We start from the raw sequence: 19,777 nt of genomic DNA, 5'->3' as shown, positions 1-19,777 counted from the left end.
GTGTTAAATGGATAAAAAATAACAGTACAAAATACATGTTAAATGTTTTTATTGAACAGTGGTTCGTTAATTCTCTGGAAAGCTGTTTCTCAATTGTAAACCTGATCTGTCCAATATTCCCAATTCCCTAACGTGTGGCTCAGCATTGGGCATTTACTTCTTATTACTGTACCTTACGCCAACTGCCCCCTTCTGGCAAAAAGTAATTCAAGTATCAAAAGTGCATTATTGCAATACTGTCCCGCTGCAAATGCAAAATGCTTTAAATACTATAAAACCTTCAGTGCATACAGCTCAAGAAAAACAAGTCACTTAAGAAATTGTATCCCCTCTCCCTTTGGTCTCAGACGTCAGGAAGTGGACCCAATGCTCTCTGACCTCCTTTAGAAAATTTTTAATATATACATTTATTATATCAATACAAATGTAAAAAAAAAAAAAAAGTGCACTGTATGTGATGACAGCTATCTGCATAATAAGCCTATCCGTTCTGCTCAGCAGTGACCTACATTCCCCCAAAATCCTCGTCTTCTTCCAGGCTTCGTTTCAGGCTGCCTGTGAGGTACAGAGTCAAATCCATAAAGAAAGACTGGTGACGAGGTTAAATAAACTATGAAAACCAGTTGTAATTGGGCATATGAGTGCATACATTCTGTCCAGTCACTGATCAATAATAATCAGCTACTTTCAATGTGTTGCATTATAGGAATTATCTGACTTGCACCCATTGATTGTACATGAATGTACTAGGATGATAGAGTAATTTATTTTGACATTAATGAAAAACATATGAACAATGATAGCTATGCCGACACAGCCATGTTGAAATGAGCCTTGCTGTTGGAAAACCATGAAGTGTTGGTACATAAGCACCTCCAACTGCAATGGACTTCTTTCTAGGCAGTTTGTAAGTCATCTCAAATCCACCCACGGTGACACAATAAGCCCAGGTTCTTGGAACTGTCACCTGAATGCAAGTTGCACACACTGACCTGGCATTCCAGCATGCAGGGAGAATGATCTGCCCAGCTGTATTGGTGACATCTTGATGGTGAGTTTAGCTGAGTAGATCGCTTCATATTCCTAGAAAACCCAGAGATGGAGGGAGCAATGTCACAAACATTCAGACAGAAATGGTCTTGTTTTGAGCAGACATTTATTTATCTGCCAAATTTGTAATGTTGAAATCCACTGAATATCCCTCAAGCCATTTTGGTATATCAGTGGTCAGAGCTGTTTGGAAGGTTGAATCAACAACTTGATACAGAGGACCCTACCTGTAATTGATGTACAAAGCCCACGTTAGGGTTGATGCAGAATCTCCTCTCCTGAACATGGCTGAAAGCATCCCTGCAGAAGAACCAGCCAAATACAGCAGGACATGTGACTAGATCTTTGGTCACTATGCATCTGGACAGCAGCAATACATGGAGTGAACTCATTATAAAATGTCTATGAACTAGAGCGATATGGACAAAAAAAAATCCATATTGCGATAAATTTACATTTTGTTTGCAATAATCAGCGATAAATTACAGTAAATACTTTTTGGGAGAGACTAGCTTGGCGATATGGAAAAAAGTAATATTGCAATAAATGTAACTACACTGAACAAAAATATAAACTCAAAGATTTGAGCTCTGGGGCATCCTGTTTCTACACCTTGGAGTCCACCTGTGGTGAATTTAATTTGGAAAGGCTCACCTGTCTATATAAGGTTCCACAGTTGACAGTGCATGTCAGAACAAAAAACCAAGCCATGAGGTCAAAGGAATTGTCCATAGAGCTCCAAGACAGGATTGCGTTGAGACACAGATCTGGGGGAGGGTACCAAAAAATGCCTGCAGCATTGAAGGTCCCCAAGAACACAGTGGCCTCCATCATTCTTAAAAGGAAGAAGTTTGGAACCACCAAGATTCTTCCTAGAGCTGGCTGCCCGGACAAACTGAACAATCGGGGGAGAAGTGCCTTGGTCAGGGAGGTGATGGTCACTGACAGAGCGCCAGAGTTCCTCTGAAGACGGGAGAACCTTGCAGAAGGACAGCACTCCACCAATCAGGCCTTTATGGTAGAGTGGCCAGATGGAAACCACTCAGTAAAAGGCACATGCCAGCCTGCTTGGAGTTTGCCAAAAGGCACCTAAAGGACTCTCAGACCATGAGAAACAAGATTCTCTGATCTGATGAAACCAATATTTAACTTTTTTGCCTAAAATCCAAGCGTCACATCTGGAAGAAACCTGGCACCATCCCTACGGTGAAGGATAGTGGTGGCAACATGTTGTGGCGATGTTTTTCAGCGGCAGGGACTGGGAGACTAGTCTGGATCAAGGGAAAGATAAACGGAGCAAAGTAGAGATCCTTGATGAAAACCTGCTCCGGACCTCAGACTGGGACAAAGGTTCACCTTCCAACAGGATAATGACTCTTAGCACACAGCCAAGGCAATAAAGGAGTGGCTTCGGGACACGTCTCTGAATGTCCTTGAGTGGCTCAGCCAGAGCCCAGACTTGAACCTTATCGAACATCTCTGGAGACCTGACAATAGCTTGGCAGCGACACTCTCCAACCAACCTGACAGCGCTTGAGGATCTGCAGAGAAGAATGGGAGAATCTCCCCAAATACAGGTGTGTCAAGCTTGTAGAGTCATACCCAAGAAGACTTGAGGCTGTAATCGCTGCCAAAGGTGCTTCAACAAAGTACTGAGTAAAGGGTCTGAATACTTATGTAAATGTGATAGCGTTTTTATTTCTAAATACATTTGAAAAACTTTTTTTTTGCTGTTTTTGTTTTGTCATTATGGGGTATTGTGTGTAGACTGATGAGGGGAAAATCAATTTAAGAATAAGGCTGTAGAAACAATGTAGAAAAAGTCAAGGGGGCCGAATACTTTCCGAATGAACTGTATAGACTCACAGAAAGCTGTGAGTCTCCTCTCTGTGATTAGAACAATAGCTGCATTGAAAACTATTTTTCCCGCAATAGCATTTTGAACAACGTTCACATGCTTGTGCTACTCAGAATGCATCGCTCTCTCCTCCGCACGGAACGTGGGGAGAGGGAGTGAGTCAGCAGCCAACAGCGAAACAGGGACAGGCAGACACTTTCATAGCAGGACTCAACACAATGCATAGGATTTTACTGTTGGAACAAATTATGGTTTTATAACCATCTACACAACCGTTGTGTAGCAAAATCACCAACATTTGCTTTGGTAAGAGGAAGTCAATATCCGTGGCCATTTTCGGTTTATCATTCCAGCTCTACTCTGAACTAGCTAGCAATAAATGAAGCCTGCTTGGTTTGTTGAACGGTCTTACCTGTATTTTACACCAAATGTCTCCATAAGGTATGCAATAACCAAGGCAGCACTGCAAGAAGAGAGAATTATTTAGATTAAGATTGATACTAATCTTCATCTTTAAGTATCAGGAAGATCAATCAAGATCAATAGACAAGCAGGCAATTTTTAAACACATTGGATCTGTTCAAAATCAAATATTTTACACGAGGTAACCAACCTTCTTGATATCCCTGCGTTTCCATGAACTAGTACCTTTCCTATGTGAACAAGACAAGGAAAGAGTCAAGATCGATTTCTACGGGGAAATAATAAGAATTCAAAAGCACTGTTTTGCACAACCCAACAATTATCCAGGTGCAGAGTACAATAAGTCACATACAGTGCCTTCAGAAAGACTTAATTGATAAATGTCAGTGTCAAAATAAAACACTATCTACACTTAACAAATATATCAACGCAACATGTAAAGTGCTGTTCCCATGTTTCATGAGATTAAGTAAAATAAAAATAATTTTCCATATGCACAAAAAGCTTATTTCTGTCAAATGTTGTGCACAAATTTGTTTACATCCCTGTTAGTGAGCATTTAATCCTTTGGCAAGATAATAAATCCACCTGGCAGATGTGGCATAGCAAAAGGCTGATTAAACAGCACTATCATGACACAGGTGCACCTTATTCTGGGAACAATAAAAGGCCACTCTAAAACGCGCAGTTGTCCCAACACAATGCCACAGCTGTCAAATTGAGGAAGCGTGCAATTGTCATGCTGGCGGCAGGAATGTCCACCAGAGCTGTTGCCAGAGAATTTCATGTTAATTTCTCTACCATAAGCAGCCTCCAACTCCGTTTTAGAGAATTTGGCAGTACGTCCAACCGGCCTCACAACCGCAGACCACCTGTAACCACGCCAGCCCAGGACCTCCACACGTAGCTTCTTCACCTGCATGATCGTCAAAGGGAGGGGAAGTAGTTGTCTGTAATAAAGTCCTTTTGTGGGGAAAAACTAGTTCTGATTGGCTGGGCTCCCAAGTGGGTGAGCTTACGTCCCCCCTGGCCCACCCATGGCCACAGCCCTGCCCAGTCATGTGAAATTCATAGATTAGGGACAAATTAAAGTATTTAATTTGACTGATTTCCTTATATGAACTGTAACTCAGCAAAATCTTTAAAATTGTTGCATGTTGAGTTAATATTTCTGTTCAGTGTAGATTATTATTCACCCCCGAGTCCATGCGTATTACAATCACCTTTGGCAGCAATTACGATCTTACTGGCTAAGTCTCTAAGAGCGTTCCACACCTGGATTGTGTAACATTATTCCTTTCAAAATACTTCAAGCTCTGTCAACTTAGTTGTTGATCATTGCTAGACAACCATTTTCAAGCAGATTTAGGTCAAATCTGTAATTCGGCTAGTCAGGAACAGTCAGTGTCTTCTTGGTAAGCGACTCCAGCTCCAGCTAATTGCTTTGACACATTTTTGCAGTATTACTTTAGTGCCTTGTTGCAAAAAGGGTGCATGTTTTGGAATATATACAGTACCAGTCAAAAGTTGACACCTACTCATTCCAGGCTTTTAATTTGAACTATTTTCTACATTGTAGAAATAAAACACATGGAGTGTAATCAAACAAGTGTTAAATCAAAATATATATTACATTTGAGATTCTTCAAACTAGCCCCCCATTGGCTTGATGGCAGCTTTGCACACGCTTGGCATTCTCTCAACCAGCGTCATGAGGTAGTCACCTGGAATGCATTTCAATTAACAGGTGTGCCTTGTTAAACATTAATTTGTGGAATATCTTAATGCATTTGAGCCAATCAGTTGAAGACCGCCACAGGAAAGGAAGACCCTGACTTACGTCTGCTGCAGAGGATAAGTTCATTCGTTACCAGCCTCTGAAATTGCAGACCAAATAAATGCTTCAGAGTGCAAGTGACAGACATCTCAACATCAACGTTCAGAGACTGCATGAAATCAGGCCTTCATGGTCAAATTGTTGCAAAGAAACCACTACTAAAAGGACACAAACAAAAATAAAAGACTTGATTGGGCCAAGAAACACGAGCAATGGACATTAGAACCCTGGAAATCTGTCCTTTGGTCTGATGAGTCCAAATTTGAGATTTTTGGTTCCAACCACTCTCTTTGTGAGATGCAGAGTAGGAGAATGGATGATCTCCGCATGTGTGGTTCCCACCGTGAAGCATGGAGGTGGTGTGATGGTGCTTTGGTGCCCACACTATCAGTGATTTATTTAGAATTCAAGGCACACTTAACCAGCATGGCTACCACAGCATTCTGCAGTGATACGTCATCCCATCTGGTTTGCGCTTAGTGGGACTTACAACACACCTCCAGGCTGTGTAAGGGCTATTTTACCAAGGAGGAGAGGGATAGAGTGCTGCTTCAGATGACCTGGTCTCCACAAATCACCTGACCTCAACCCAATTGAGATGAGTTGGACTGCAGAGTGAAGGAAAAGTAACGAACAAATGCTCAGCATATGTGGGAACTCCTTCAAGACTGTTGGAAATGCATTCCAGGTGATAACCTCATGAAGCTGCTTGAGAGAATGCCAAGATTGCCTTGATGACGGCTTTGCACAAAGGGTGGCTATTTTAAGAAACTCAAATATATTTTGATTTGATTAACACTTTTTTTGGTTGCTACATGATTCCATATGTGCCATTTCATAGTTTTGATATCTTCACTATTATTCTACAATGTAAAAAAATAAAAAATAAAGAAAAACCCTTGAATGAGTAGGTGTCCAAACTGTTTTACTGGTACCGTAAATATTATTTACAGGCTTCCTTCTTTTCAATCTGTCAATTAAGTTAGTATTGTGGTGATCCATCCTCAGGTTTCTCCTATCGCAGCCATTAAACTCTAACTGTTTTAAAGTCAACATTGAAATCCCTGAGCAGTGTCCTTCCTCTCCGGCAACAGAGTTATGAAGGACGGCTGTATCTTTGTAATGACTGGGTGTATTGATACACCATCCAAAGTGTAATTAATGAAATCAAAGGGATATTCAATGTCTGCTCTTTTTTTAATTCAAGACAATTTTTACTCCTTAACTTTAGGCTTGCCATAACAAAGGGGTTGAATACTTATTGACAAGACATTTTGGGGAAAAAAATCCGCTGACATTATGGGATATTGTGTGTAGGCCAGTGACAAAACATGATTGTAAATCAATAAAAAATTCAGACTAACAAAATCTGAAAAAAGTTGAGGGGTGTGAATACTTTCTGAAGGCACTGTAGAAGGAAAATAAGTACCTGCACATTGTTGTATGCATTTTTTGGAATGAAATTCTAAAAACAATATTCAATCCAATTAAATACATTTTTATTACCTCCGCTTGCTAAACAGCCATCAATAAATTCTTTAGTCTGTGGATAGAGGAGAAAATACATTTAGGCCTACTAGCAATAACATGGCAGGTCAGGCTGCAGTACATTGTAACATTATCCATCACATTTAGCTCATGCTGAAACTCACCATAGGGAAATATCTAATTATGTTTTCCACAGGATTGTCGGCAATATCTAAAACGAGGTATCTGAAAACAGAAGAAAGCAGGCCACATGAATTAGCTGATCGATTGAGTGAGAGATGTCATTTAACTGAGTTTTAAACACGTACCCATTCTCAGTTTGATTCTTACCGAAATTTATGTGGGAAGTTGGGCTTTATAAAATTTGCTTCAATATCTTGGCGAACACACACTAAGTGTGTTATCTCCTGTCTTTCAAGGATGGAAAGCTAAAAGAGGACAAAAAGGTTCAGTTTAACAGCACATTGTACAAACTCAAAACATTTATTCTTTTTATGGTCCAGGACCTTCAACATTTCCATAACTAATTTTAAAGGGCCATCCACCCCAAAGACACGAACTATAACTATGAGAATAAACTACACACCTAGAAAATGTTGGCGAACATCCACACTGGAGGCAAGGTCATCGTTCTACGTTACACCTGTCAATCAACTGATCAACACATCCTACTGCAAGCTGTAGGCCTAATAATAAAATCTGTGAAACTCAAATTAGTATGTTATGTTTGGTATGGTTACAGAAGACAGGTTACTTAAAGAGTAACTTGTGAAAAAAATGGGGGAAAAAACATTTAAATCCAGATGTTTTAGGTTTAGTTAGCAGGTGACAGTGCACCTTATTTGGCAATGTGAAAAACCGATGTCAAAACTGACGTGCATACCTATGTAACGTAGGGAAATTATGCAATGACGCCACGTAAAATGTTGTGCTATACATAGCATTCCTAACCTAGCCCAGTGTCTGCTGTATGGATCAAACAGTCATTTGAAAGAGTAAGAAAATTTAAGCGAGACAACTCCAAGGCGAAATCCATTAACGTCAAGATAATGGAATTCATTGCCATTGACAATCAGTCGTTCTGTCGTGGGATGTTGGCTTTCACGACTGGTCGAGCACCGGTACACACTAACGTTACCAAGTGCGCCATTTTTCAAATGTTTCCCTACCGGAGTTACACAGTAATAGCGTCACTGCTATTTGCTTCACGACATACTATGGAACGCCATTTGGGTCTTTGCGTGTCAAGAAAGATACACGTCAAATAACACTACTTGACGCGTTAAATAAGCTTTTCATTTGACACGTCAAATAAGTTATATTATAGAATGTTGTGTTCAGAATATACGTGCAAGCCAAGCGCCACCACTACCATCATTAGCACTGTCAAAGCCGTACAAAAAAAGTCTGCAAACACAGGCCACGAACGATGCGTTTACAATACCGCGTTGGTTATAAAGCATTATTTGTTTGACCGCAACTTCTGGGGTAGCTTGCAAGCTTTAGCTTGGTACCTAGCTAGCACCAATACAACCAGCCTGAAAATAATGACCAGTAGAAAAGGCATTTTCGCTATTCTTAGCAATGATTTAGGAATCCTTGTAAGTATTTGCTAGGTTGCCACTTGTTGTTCGTCTATTGAAATTCAGTTCATGAACATAAATAGTTAGCCAGCTACTTAACCCTGTTGCCCAAAGCTAACATTATAAGCAGCCAGCTAGCTTCATCTGGCTAGTGAGGCTCGAAATGACCGGGTTATGTGTTGTGAAGCTAGCCACAATAAGGATTAGGCACAAGTGGAATTTGCGGTTTGCCTTCAAAATAAAAGTACCCATTTGAAAGTGTTGCAGAAGGTTGCAATTGGTGGAATCGTGCCATATTTAGACTACATAATGTTAAACAAAGTTGGAATGTGAAGCAATGAAATTGGGTATCAGTCTACTCGGTGACACACAGAACACAACTGTGAAGAGTTTACACAAATATTAGCGTTGTAGCTCTAATCGCAGGACTGTGACTATGTCAAATCATCTCCCCAGTCAGCCTATTGTGTGTATTGACATTCATATTGCACTGTACAGCCTTACCCCCATTTCATTGATCCCCAATCCTTAGGTATCAGTCTACTCAATACCCAATATATTTTTCCCCAATGTCCTCCTCAGAGGTATCAGACTCCAAAACATCCACGCAGTATTGTTTTTCCTTGGGAATGGTGTTCAATACACATAGGTTGACAAATGTGGCTCAATTCAATTGAATCCCGCAATAAGAGCTACAATGCTAATGTTCTCTGGGTGTCACTGAGTAGACTGATACCCCATGTCATTGATCCACAATCCATAAGTAAGGCTATACAGTGAAATAAGCATGCCCCAATGCATTTCTAAAGTATAATACATCTAGTGTGATTTAAAGAGTTTGTCAAACAAATTGTCTTTTGTTGATTTTATATACCATTTCAACCTCATTTAGCATGATCTATTCAATTACATACCACCCTGCATACCACTGCTGACTTGCTTCTGAAGCTAAGCAGGGTTGGTCCTGGTCAGTCCCTGGATGGGAGACCAGATGCTGCTGGAATTGGTGTTGGAGGGCCAGTAGGAGGTACTCTTTCCTCTGGTTGAAAAAAATATCCCAATGCCCCAGGGCAGTGATTGGGGACATTGCCCTGTGTAGGGTGCAGTCTTTCGGATTGGGACGTTAAACGGGTGTCCTGACTCTCTGATGGCATTAAAGATCCCATGGCACTTATCATAAGAGTAGGGGTGTTAACCCCGGTGTCCTGGCTAAATTCCCAATCCGACCCTCAAACCATCACGGTCACCTAATAATCCCCAGTTTACAATTGGCTCATTCATCCCCTGTAACTATTCCCCAGGTTGTTGCTGCAAATGAGAACGTGTTCTAAGTCAACTTAACTGGTAAAATAACGGATAAATAAAAAAATTACAGCATAATTCTACTATTTGTATTCAATGGCATCGCTGTCAATGACACTTATTTTGAAGGCTAACCGCAAAGTCCACTGTTGTGGCTAATCCTTATTGTGGCTAGCTTCACATAGATGAGCCATGGATTAGTGATGGGGGGCAGGTTGAGATCAGGTCTGGTCACGTAAAGGGAGGAATAAAAGTTTATGGCCCATATCACTTCGTATCCTGCTTAGCAGTAAAGACAATGTTTGTACAGATGTGAAGGAGGAGACTCAGCCTAGGAGGAAGGGTTAAATATCAGTGCTTGTGTGAAAATGTTTGTCAAATGCAGCTGTATTGATCCTCTGGGGAAAGCTTTCATAGTGTCCATTGAGTTTTTACCTCTGAGAATTAGAACCTAACACCTAGCTATATTGTTAGCTAGCTAACTATAGCTACTGAAACAGATTGTTGTTTTGCTGTTTTTGAGGAAGAACATTGTTTGCATCCATGAGCTAGCCAGCTTTTTTATGACCAGCACTGTAGGTGAGCGAGACAACTTTACCAGCATCATAGCATTGTGACATATGACATACGAGTGATAGTGTAATAACTACGTTAAAAAATGAACAAACGCGGTAACTTATGTGACGTGCAGTCATATTCAGGTCCTGATTGGTCAACATGCTTATTTGACATGCAAAGACCCAAACGTCGTTCAATAGAAATCCTGGTTGAGAATGAAACAACTGAACAACTGAACAATGAAACAGCAAATAATTGAAAGAAATAGGTTTGATTCTGTTTTACTGGTAATGGGGACATACATAAAGGCCAACAAAACCTTTTGGTCAGTGGTGTGTGTGTGTAACCTTTTTTTAACTAGGCAAGTCAGTTAAGAACAAATTCTTATTTACAATGACGGCCTACCCTCGGCCAAACCGGAATGACGCTGGGCCACACATTGGATGCCACTGTAGGCTGAATGATAGAACAGCTAGTTCCATGTTAAAATGTTATGGGATGCACTTTCTCCATAGTTTTTTTATGGTAGGCCACTCTGGTAGGCTGGAAGTTGCAGAATATTCACAGGGTTCTAGTCTGAGCTCAGCAGACCTGAAATCTGCTCAGTGCCTAATTTATTTGGAGGGAACATTGGTCTTGGGTACTGTATAAAAACCAACAACTACTACCAGGGTGATCCCTGTCAAAGGTATGTTTTCATTTTTCAGAAATAGATGGATGTATATTGTACGGGATGAATATTGTAAATTAAGGATTTGGAGGGGGGGGGGAAACATCTGACTCAGGTGGGATTAGAACTCACAGCCATTGAACTGAGACAACTTTCTTTGTGGATGCGCCACCAATTGCTTGAAAACTACTTTTTCTAAATCTTGGATACAAAATGACGTTTAGAGATGGATCTATAATTACTCTGTAGGGAGGGGGTCTAGATTAGGCTTTAAGTAAATTGTAATTCGTAACATATACGAAAAGGATGACGGACATCCACAAATTATGTCCCAGATTTACATTTACCATGTTACTTCTACTCAGAGTCCAGCTTGATTAATAAGGTAACAGTCTATTCAGTTCATGTTCATTGTCAGTGACAACCGCAAATAATACTTAAGTGTACATGTAAAGGGAAAATTATATAGAAACTCATATTTCAATGTAGCAATTCAACAAACGCCATTTAGCATGTGCATCCTTTACAGCATGTTACTGTTTGCCTTGTTGCTCAAGTGATTTGGTTTGCAAGTGATTCGCATTTTTCTAATGGTTGTTTATTAAGTTTGGATATTTTTCACTGTGCTGATCTGTCTGTTCTGTGCAACCATTTGGTCTTGAACCCAATCAAACAATTTGCTCAGTGCCGAAATTTGGTCTTCTTTGACATTGACCTAAACCTCAGCCTGCATATAAAAGGCTGTCCAGTCCTTCTTTTATCATCTTAACATAGATGCAGTAATGATTATATTTTAGTCACTAATCTGGATAAAGTAATACATGATTTTATTTCCTCATGCCTAGTTTACTGTAACTCTTTGTATACGCCGCAGTCAAATCACTCCAACGTCCGCAGTTTGTTCAATATTCTGCACCTCTGCTTTAACAGGCAGCAGAAAATGTAACCGTAACACACCTATTTTCAAATCAAAATGTATTTGTCACATGCGCCAAATACAACAGGTATTGACCATAATGTGAAATTCTTAAGAGCCCTTAACCAACAATGCTGAGTTTTTTTAAAGTTACATTTTTTGTGTGACAAATAACTACAAGGAAAAATTGTAAGAATAAAATAACAATAACAAGGGGTAGCGAGTCAATGTGCAGGGGTACGAGTTAGTCAAGGTAATATGTACATGTAGGTAGGGGTAAAGTGACTATGCATAGATAAACAGAGTAGCAGCAGCATATGTGAAGGGTGTGAATGTATACGTGTGGCGTTAATATACATGTCTGTGTGTGGTTAGGGTCCAGTGAGTGTACATCGAGCCTGAACAAAACATTTTATAACAACTAATAAAATAAAAGGGTCAAGGCAAATAGTCTGGGAAGCCATTTGATTAAATGTTCAGCAGTCTTGTGGCTTGGGGGTAGAAGATGTTAAGGAGACTTTTTGTCTAAGACTTGGCGCTCTGGTACCACTTGTCGTGCTGTAGCTGAGAGTTTAGCTTCTCTACACTGGCGACCAGTCCCTTTCAGAATACATTTTATAATTGCATTAATCAAGTTTAAGGCTTGGTTTAGCCCCATCCTATATCTTTGATATTTTAATCTCCTTACGAGCCAGGTCGCAACCGGAGATTCTTTGGCAGGGCACTGTTGACCATTCCAAAGTCTAGGTTGAAAATAAAAGGATACCGGGCACTTGCCATTAGGGCCCCTAAAACTTTGGAATGATCTGCCAGAGGAGATCAGGCATGCAAATTCAGTGCCTCTTTAAATCACTGCTGAAGACACACTTTTATAAAGATGATTTCAAAGTATGATTTTAATAAGCCATCTTTTTTTTCATTCTCCAGTCTTTCTTTCTTCAGTACTTTTATTTTATTATATTAAGCATTAATTAATTAATTAACATTAATTAATTAACTGAAGTTAATATTATTTCAGCCTATGCTTGTAGGCCTATTTTACATTCAGCAATAGCAAGCCTGCTTCTCTCCTTGAACTGGCCTAGTATAAAAAAAGAGTTACCATTTTGAAATGGCTGTGCTCTGCAGACCAAAGTTGCACTATTGATTAGGCCAACTTTTTAAAACAAAATTACTCTACCTAGGCTAACAGTAAAATTAGAAATTATATTATTGTTATCAAGTAAGTAGGCTACACAATTATTGTCTGGACTGTAAACTGCAGTGATGTAGGCTAATTTTAATAACAGCTCAAATGTCACATTTTGAATGCATGCTTCATGCTGAAATAATCAGGCCTTGCCTATGCAGTTATGCAACCATTTGGATCAGTTATGGGACTATTTGACAGTTTACAACAGGGCTATCAAACACATTCCACAGAGGGCCTAGTGTCTGCAGGTTGTAGTTTTTTCCTTTCAATTAAGCCCTTGACTACCAGGTGTGGAGAGTTCCTTACAAATATTAATTCATCTATCAAGTACACGGGAAGAGCAAAAACCCACATATACTCAGCCCTCCATAGAGTTTGACACCAGTGGTTTACAAGGTTCAGAAAGGTACACTAGTAGGCCCCTCATATGGTGTATTTTGGAAGAAATTGGCTTCTGACACAGGTGTGCTGTCTGTCATGGATAATCAGTCTCCCAAGTCCTCCTACAATTAATGTGGCCAACATACCCACACAACCAGTTATTCAGGAAAGCTCACAATGCGCTCTGCCTCCTGTCCTCTCCGAACGGCTATTCCTAGTTAGAACTCTTCAATACAAGACGTTTTTGATTGATTGTTGACGTTGTATCGTTGGGCACTCTGAAAGTGACCCCAATGATGGAAATAGTTTCCCACCGTTTTTGTAGTTATCGTGTGGACGCTGCTGTTCACTTGAATTAGAACTACTTAAATGTTTATCGTCCTTGGTGTGGATGGCCCTTCACACTTAGAGGGTCGGTGTGAGTGCAGGCTTTTGTTCCAGCCAAGCAGAAACACACCAAAGGTCTGCACCCACACCTGCCCCCCGCAGACCAGAATAACCACCCCTGTTTTAATTATGGTATACCAACTTACCTTGCTTTTCATAGCAGCTGAGTAGGGACCTAAAAACAGGCCTGGTAGAATTTCCTAACACAATGGAGAAATATGTTTTGGCATCATTATGAGATGACTCAGCACTTCTGTTGCCTGTTTCAAGAATTCCACATTGGGGAGAAAAGGGCATAGCTACCTGCATTTCTCGTCTCATTGGATACGCCCAGTCCTGTGGAAGATATCAGAAAAAAATCAAGGGATGTTAGCTGGCACGCTAACTTAACTTAACGGTATATTTAAGCAATAATGCACGAGGGGGTGTGGTATATGGCCAATATACCACGGCTAGCTAAGGGCTGTTCTTACACACGACGCATCGCGGCGTGCCTGCCCTTAGCCGTGGTATATTGGCCATATACCACAAACCCTATTGCTATTAAACTTACCAACGTAATTAGAGTTGTAAAAATATTTTTTTTGTTATACCCGTGGTATGTTGATTGGTTGAAAGCCGTGTTATGAGACCATATAACATACATATGAAAACGTTTAAATTACGTTTGTAACCAGTTTATAATAGCAATTAGGCTTAACGGTGTGGTTTATTGGCCATATACAAACTAACTAGATAGTTAGCTGACGTTAGGTAGCTAGTTCGCCGAACACATCTAATTTGAGCAGAAATATAATTAACGGTCATTTAAAAATACTTCAGACAAGATTACATTTAACTAACATTTGTCGCGTGAGAGATGACATGTTAGACTAACGTTACGTTCATTTTACAAGGGCTGTTTTTGAGTATGCTAACTTTAGCTAGCTGCGTTAGCTTTGCATGCTAGAACTTACCAATAGGTCCTCCTTACACGGAGGAAGGGACGGGAACTGAAGCTTATTCTCCTCATCCATCTTGCAGTGTACTTGGGCGCCGGTACCCCGGCCTGTCGCTCGGTTTCGGTGGTTTGCTAGCTAAAACTGTACAATTGCAGGAGTTTGTTTTGAGGTTGCACATGCGTTTCCGCCATGCTGCTACCTTTCGGATGAGTCACGTGACCAGAGACAAAAACGTCACCACGTAGACGTTCTTCTTCGATGACGTTTAATGGCGGTTGGAATCCAATAAATGTTGCATTACCGCCACCTACTAGACAACTCCCTTATTCTTCGCTTGAAAAAATATAGCTTCTTCTTCGATAACCACGGAGACGTATTACCGCCACCTACTAGACAACTCCCTTATTCTTCGCTTGAAAAAATATAACTTCTTCTTCGATAACCACAGAGACGTGCTCTTAGCTGCTCTCTGTAAATAAATGGGAATTTCAATGCGGGATCCTTGGGACGTCACTATCCAATTGAAGTTAACATTGAAAATAAAGACCCTTTTCTGTGTTTGCAAATGTTGCCACATGAGGGCGATGTGCCCAAGTTGGTAGTAGAACAAGGGGGAGATCTTATAGAACGCCAGCATGGCTCCTTGGCGAGAGAGTTGGAGTGAGGTCGGTCTAGAGGAAATGGCGAGTGTGCTTGAATCCGAAAGTGTGGCAAGTGAAGTGGTGTGGGGGCTGTGCTTTGGCAAAGTGGGTGGGGTTATATCCTGCCTTGTTGGCCCTGTCTGGGGCTATCGTCAGACGGGGCCAGTGTCTCCCGACCACTCCTGTCTCAGCCTCCAGTATTTATGCTGCAATAGTTTGTGTCGGGGACCTAGGGTCAGTCTGTTATATCTGGAGTTTTTCTCCTGTCTTATCCGGTGTCCTGTGTGAATTTAAGTATGCTCCCTCTAATTCTCTCTTTCGGAGGACCAGATCCCTATGAACATGCCTTAGGCTGATGACTCCTTTCTGTCCCCAGTCCACCTGGTCGTGCTGCTGCTCCAGTTTAAACTATTCTGCCTGCGGCTATGGAACCCTGACCTCTTCACCGGACATGCTGTTTTCGACTCTCTCTCTCTACCTCACCAGCTGTTCCGGACGACTGTGTGATCACACTCTCCGTAGCCGAAGTGAGCAAGTCCTTTAAACAGGTCAATATTTACAAGGCCGCAGGGCCAGACGGATTACCAGGATGTGTACTCAGAGCATGCGAGGACCAACTACCAAGTGTCCTGCCAGGGTCCTGAGCTTTTAGTGATGAACTTGAAAGGCACTCTGGTGTTGAACGCTGAGCTATAGTCAATGAACAGCATTCTCACGTAGGTGTTCCTCTTGTCCAGGTGGGAGAGGGCAGTGTAGAGTGCAATAGAGATTCGGTCACCTGTGGATCTGTTGGGGTTGTATGCCAATTGGAGTGGGTTCAGGGTGTCTGGGATGATGGTGTTGATGTGGGCCATTTCATGGTTACGAAATGTGAGTGCTACGGGGCGATAGTCATTTAGACAGGTTAGCTTGGCATTCTTGGGCACAGGGATTATGGTGGTCTGCTTGAAACATGTAGGTATTACGAACTCAGGGAGAGGTTGAAAATGTCAGTGAAGATGCCAGCTGGTCAGCGCATGCTCTGAGTACGCGTCATGGTAATCCATCTGTCCCTGCGGCCTTGTGAATGTTAACCTGTTTAAATGTCTTACTCACATCGGCTACGTAGAGCGAGAACACACAATCGTCTGGAACAGCTGGTGCTCTCATGCACGGTTCAGTGGTGCTTGCCTCGACGCGAGCATTGAAGGAATTTAGGTCTTCGGGTAAACTCGTGTGACTGGGCAGCTTACGGCCAGGTTTCCCTTTGAAAGCCTTCCCTACACAACAAGGGTAAATACCCGTGCATATCTTTTTTGTGCAGTGGGTGACATTTTACACTACTAATTTTACTCTCTACAGGACTCTATGGGATAAAGGTATGAAATGTAACAATTTTTTATTTTTTTATTTAACCAGGTAGGCTAGTTGAGAACAAGTTCTCCTTTACAACTGCAACCTGGCCAAGATAAAGCATAGCAGTGTGAACAGACAACACAGAGTTACACATGGAGTAAACAATTAACAGTCAATAACACAGTAGGAAAAAAAGGGGAAAAAAAGAGTCTATATACATTGTGTGCAAAAGGCATGAGGAGATAGGCGAATAATTACAATTTTGAAAATTAACACTGGAGTGATAAATGATCAGATGGTCATGTACAGGTAGAGGTACTGGTGTGCAAAAGAGCAGAAAAGTAAATAAATATAAACAGTATGGGGATGAGGTAGGTAAATTGGGTGGGCTATTTACCAATAGACTATGTACAGCTGCAGGGATCGGTTAGCTGCTCAGATAGCAGATGTTTGAAATTGGTGAGGGAGATAAAAGTCTCCAACTTCAGCGATTTTGCAATTCGTTCCAGTCACAGGCAGCAGAGAACTGGAACGAAAGGCGGCCAAATGAGGTGTTGGCTTTAGGGATGATCAGTGAGATACACCTGCTGGAGCGCGTGCTACGGGTGGGTGTTGCCATCGTGACCAGTGAACTGAGATAAGGCGGAGCTTTATACCTAGCATGGACTTGTAGGTGACCTGGAGCCAGTGGGTCTGGCGACGAATATGTAGCGAGGGCCAGCCGACTAGAGCATACAGGTCGCAGTGGTGGGTGGTATAAGGTGCTTTAGTAACAAAACGGATGGCACTGTGATAAACTGCATCCAGTTTGCTGAGTAGAGTATTGGAAGCTATTTTGTAGATGAAATCGCCGAAGTCGAGGATCGGTAGGATAGTCAGTTTTACTAGGGTAAGTTTGGGCCAAACCCACCCCTAACCCGGGCTGCACATTGATCCTGCTGCTCTGATTGGATAGTTGACCTTTCATGGATAGTTGATATTTCACCCAAAGCTGTCTTCTTTCACTCGCTTGTAGCTTCATATTTCACCCGATCACTTCTCATCACATTTTGGTCTGATCATTTAGATTGCTGCTGCCTCCTGTTAGCCTGCCACTATGATAAATCAGTAGAAACGCTGATGCACATTCTGACTGAGTGAAGACACCCTTGTATCTGACAGTTTTGAGAACAGGACACACAGACACAGTCACACACACACACCTCTGCGTGCTGGTCCTAACCTGCAGCTATATAAACCTGCAGGGAGATGGGTACTTAGACATAATAAACCTGAAGTTTTTTCCCATCATGAGTATCAACTTACAGATATGATTACGAATATAGCCACCCTCTGATAACAACATAGTAGATTAATCTGATACGTAGGCTAAAGGGGACTTCTGACAGCACGTTTTCTAGTGGGTACTTGAAGGCTGAGAAGCCTAGCAGTTCTAATGTAAAAGGTGATTTGGCGTTTTTTTTTCAACTAAACAATTGCCCCTATCACTTCCATTGATTTTTAGCTAGTGGTGGCTAAAGCTAGCTGAAGTTTGTAATGGCTGTATAAAGAAAACCATATCATGGATTACATTTTCTCCTTGCTCATAGACTACTTTCAAGGTGAGGAATCATCAAGTTGTAAACTTCTGAACTTCCCCTTTAAAGCATCATATTGCACATCCTGATTGAATTCGGGTTTAAAATATGTCATTATTTTCTCCCACTCAGGCTGTTAAGATGTAACTTCACAGAAAGATGCTGTGAAGAGCTGACCTCATTTCTCAGCTCAAACCCCTCACACTCGAGGCAGCTGGACCCAACGGACAACGACCTGCAGGATTCAGGAGTGAAGTGAACTTGAGTCCACTCTGTAAACCAATGAGCAAAGGTATTATGTGGTTAATGAGACATTGGAATGGGTATTAGAGTACATTGACATTATTGTTCTAATCGATGCCAAGTGTGAGCCAGCTTTACTCTGATTGTCATATCATTTTGTAGATTGTCATTCTGTAGAGTCGCAGAGGGAGGTTGTGCTTCGCTGGCCTCAGCTCTGAAGTCAAACCCTTCACATATGAGAGAGCTGGATGTGAGCGACAATAACCCGGGAGTCTCTGGAGGGAAGTTGGTCTCTACTAAACTGGAGAAACTATTACCTGTGCACATTTTTAAGGGGAGGCTACCTGGTAGTAGTAAAGGGTTTTTAAGTAACCTTTAAGCAGCTACTGCCTAAAAACTGCAGTGTTGTTCCAATTGTATTGAGCACCTATATTTGCCATAAGTCTTTGATATTTCTACATGGCGATTAAGTTCCTAATTTATTAATAATATATTTATTGGTCATTACAGTAATGAAAGTGACTATAACAACATCATGATGTGAAGGGAACTTTACATAAAGCCTACAGGTTTAATTCATTATGATGCAGTTTTGTCATAAGCATGCAAGAACCCATATAATGCTTATAACCATCTCATAATGATTCTGGCTAAATACCAGACATTTTCAGTCAATGACTCAATGATTTTTGCCATAGACATAACTTATTATAAGCATTTCAATAGGACACTATAAAGGTTTTTACATGCTTATAACAAGTAATAAAGTACTATACCTGGAGACTTGAAGTGTTACTGATTTCTCTATTAATTTTCTTTTCACTATTAGATGCCTTTGAGGTCACACAGAACCAAAACACAGCCATATTGTGATCACTCTAAGATATTTAAGCACAGGAGCCTGCTGAGGGGAGGACGGCTCATAATGGCTGGAACGGAGCAAATGGAATACATGGAAACTATGTGTTTGATGTCGTCCATACCATTCCACTGATTCCGCTCCAGCCATTACAACAAGCCCATCTTTCCCAATTAAGGTGCCACCAACCTCCTGTGATTTTGAGGTGTGGCCACAGTTTCTGTGTAGACAAGGGCTGACTGGGTACTGTTACTGGGAGGCAAACTGGAGTGGGATATGGGATCTTGTAGAGGTGACATATAAAAGACTTAGCAGGAGAGGTTTTTGACTGTTTGCTTGGACACAATGATAAGTCATGGAGTCCTCTGTGCTCTAACTACATATTCTTTATGGCACAACTATAAGGAGACTACCATACATACACTACGACTCTGTTGCAGGTAGGGGTATCTGGGCTGGCTGGTCCTTCTACAGCGACTCCACTGGCACACGTGTACACATTTTGGCTCCACATTCACTGAGCCTCTCTACTAAAG

The 19,777-nt window shown here is 41.3% G+C and overlaps 1 protein-coding gene across 1 annotated transcript; it reads right to left on the bottom strand.

Moving 5' to 3' along the window:
• Positions 1-34: 34 nt before the first annotated feature.
• LOC112256421 (serine/threonine/tyrosine-interacting protein A) lies at positions 35-14,889 on the bottom strand. Its single transcript, XM_024429678.2, has 11 exons — positions 14,602-14,889; positions 13,949-13,981; positions 13,792-13,845; positions 6,987-7,084; positions 6,821-6,881; positions 6,675-6,711; positions 3,522-3,561; positions 3,321-3,371; positions 1,278-1,350; positions 993-1,083; positions 35-555 (listed from the first exon to the last, which is right to left on the bottom strand). The coding sequence occupies exons 1-11, from the start codon at positions 14,659-14,661 to the stop codon at positions 506-508; spliced, it is 648 nt and encodes a 215-aa protein (XP_024285446.1). The 5' UTR covers positions 14,662-14,889; the 3' UTR covers positions 35-505.
• Positions 14,890-19,777: the final 4,888 nt, after the last annotated feature.

This window comes from Oncorhynchus tshawytscha, linkage group LG08 (genome assembly GCF_018296145.1).
Source record: "Oncorhynchus tshawytscha isolate Ot180627B linkage group LG08, Otsh_v2.0, whole genome shotgun sequence".
Classification (NCBI taxonomy): Eukaryota; Metazoa; Chordata; class Actinopteri; order Salmoniformes; family Salmonidae; genus Oncorhynchus; species Oncorhynchus tshawytscha.
The sequence above is the reverse complement of the archived record's forward strand: the minus strand, read 5'-3'. Positions and strand labels throughout refer to the sequence as shown.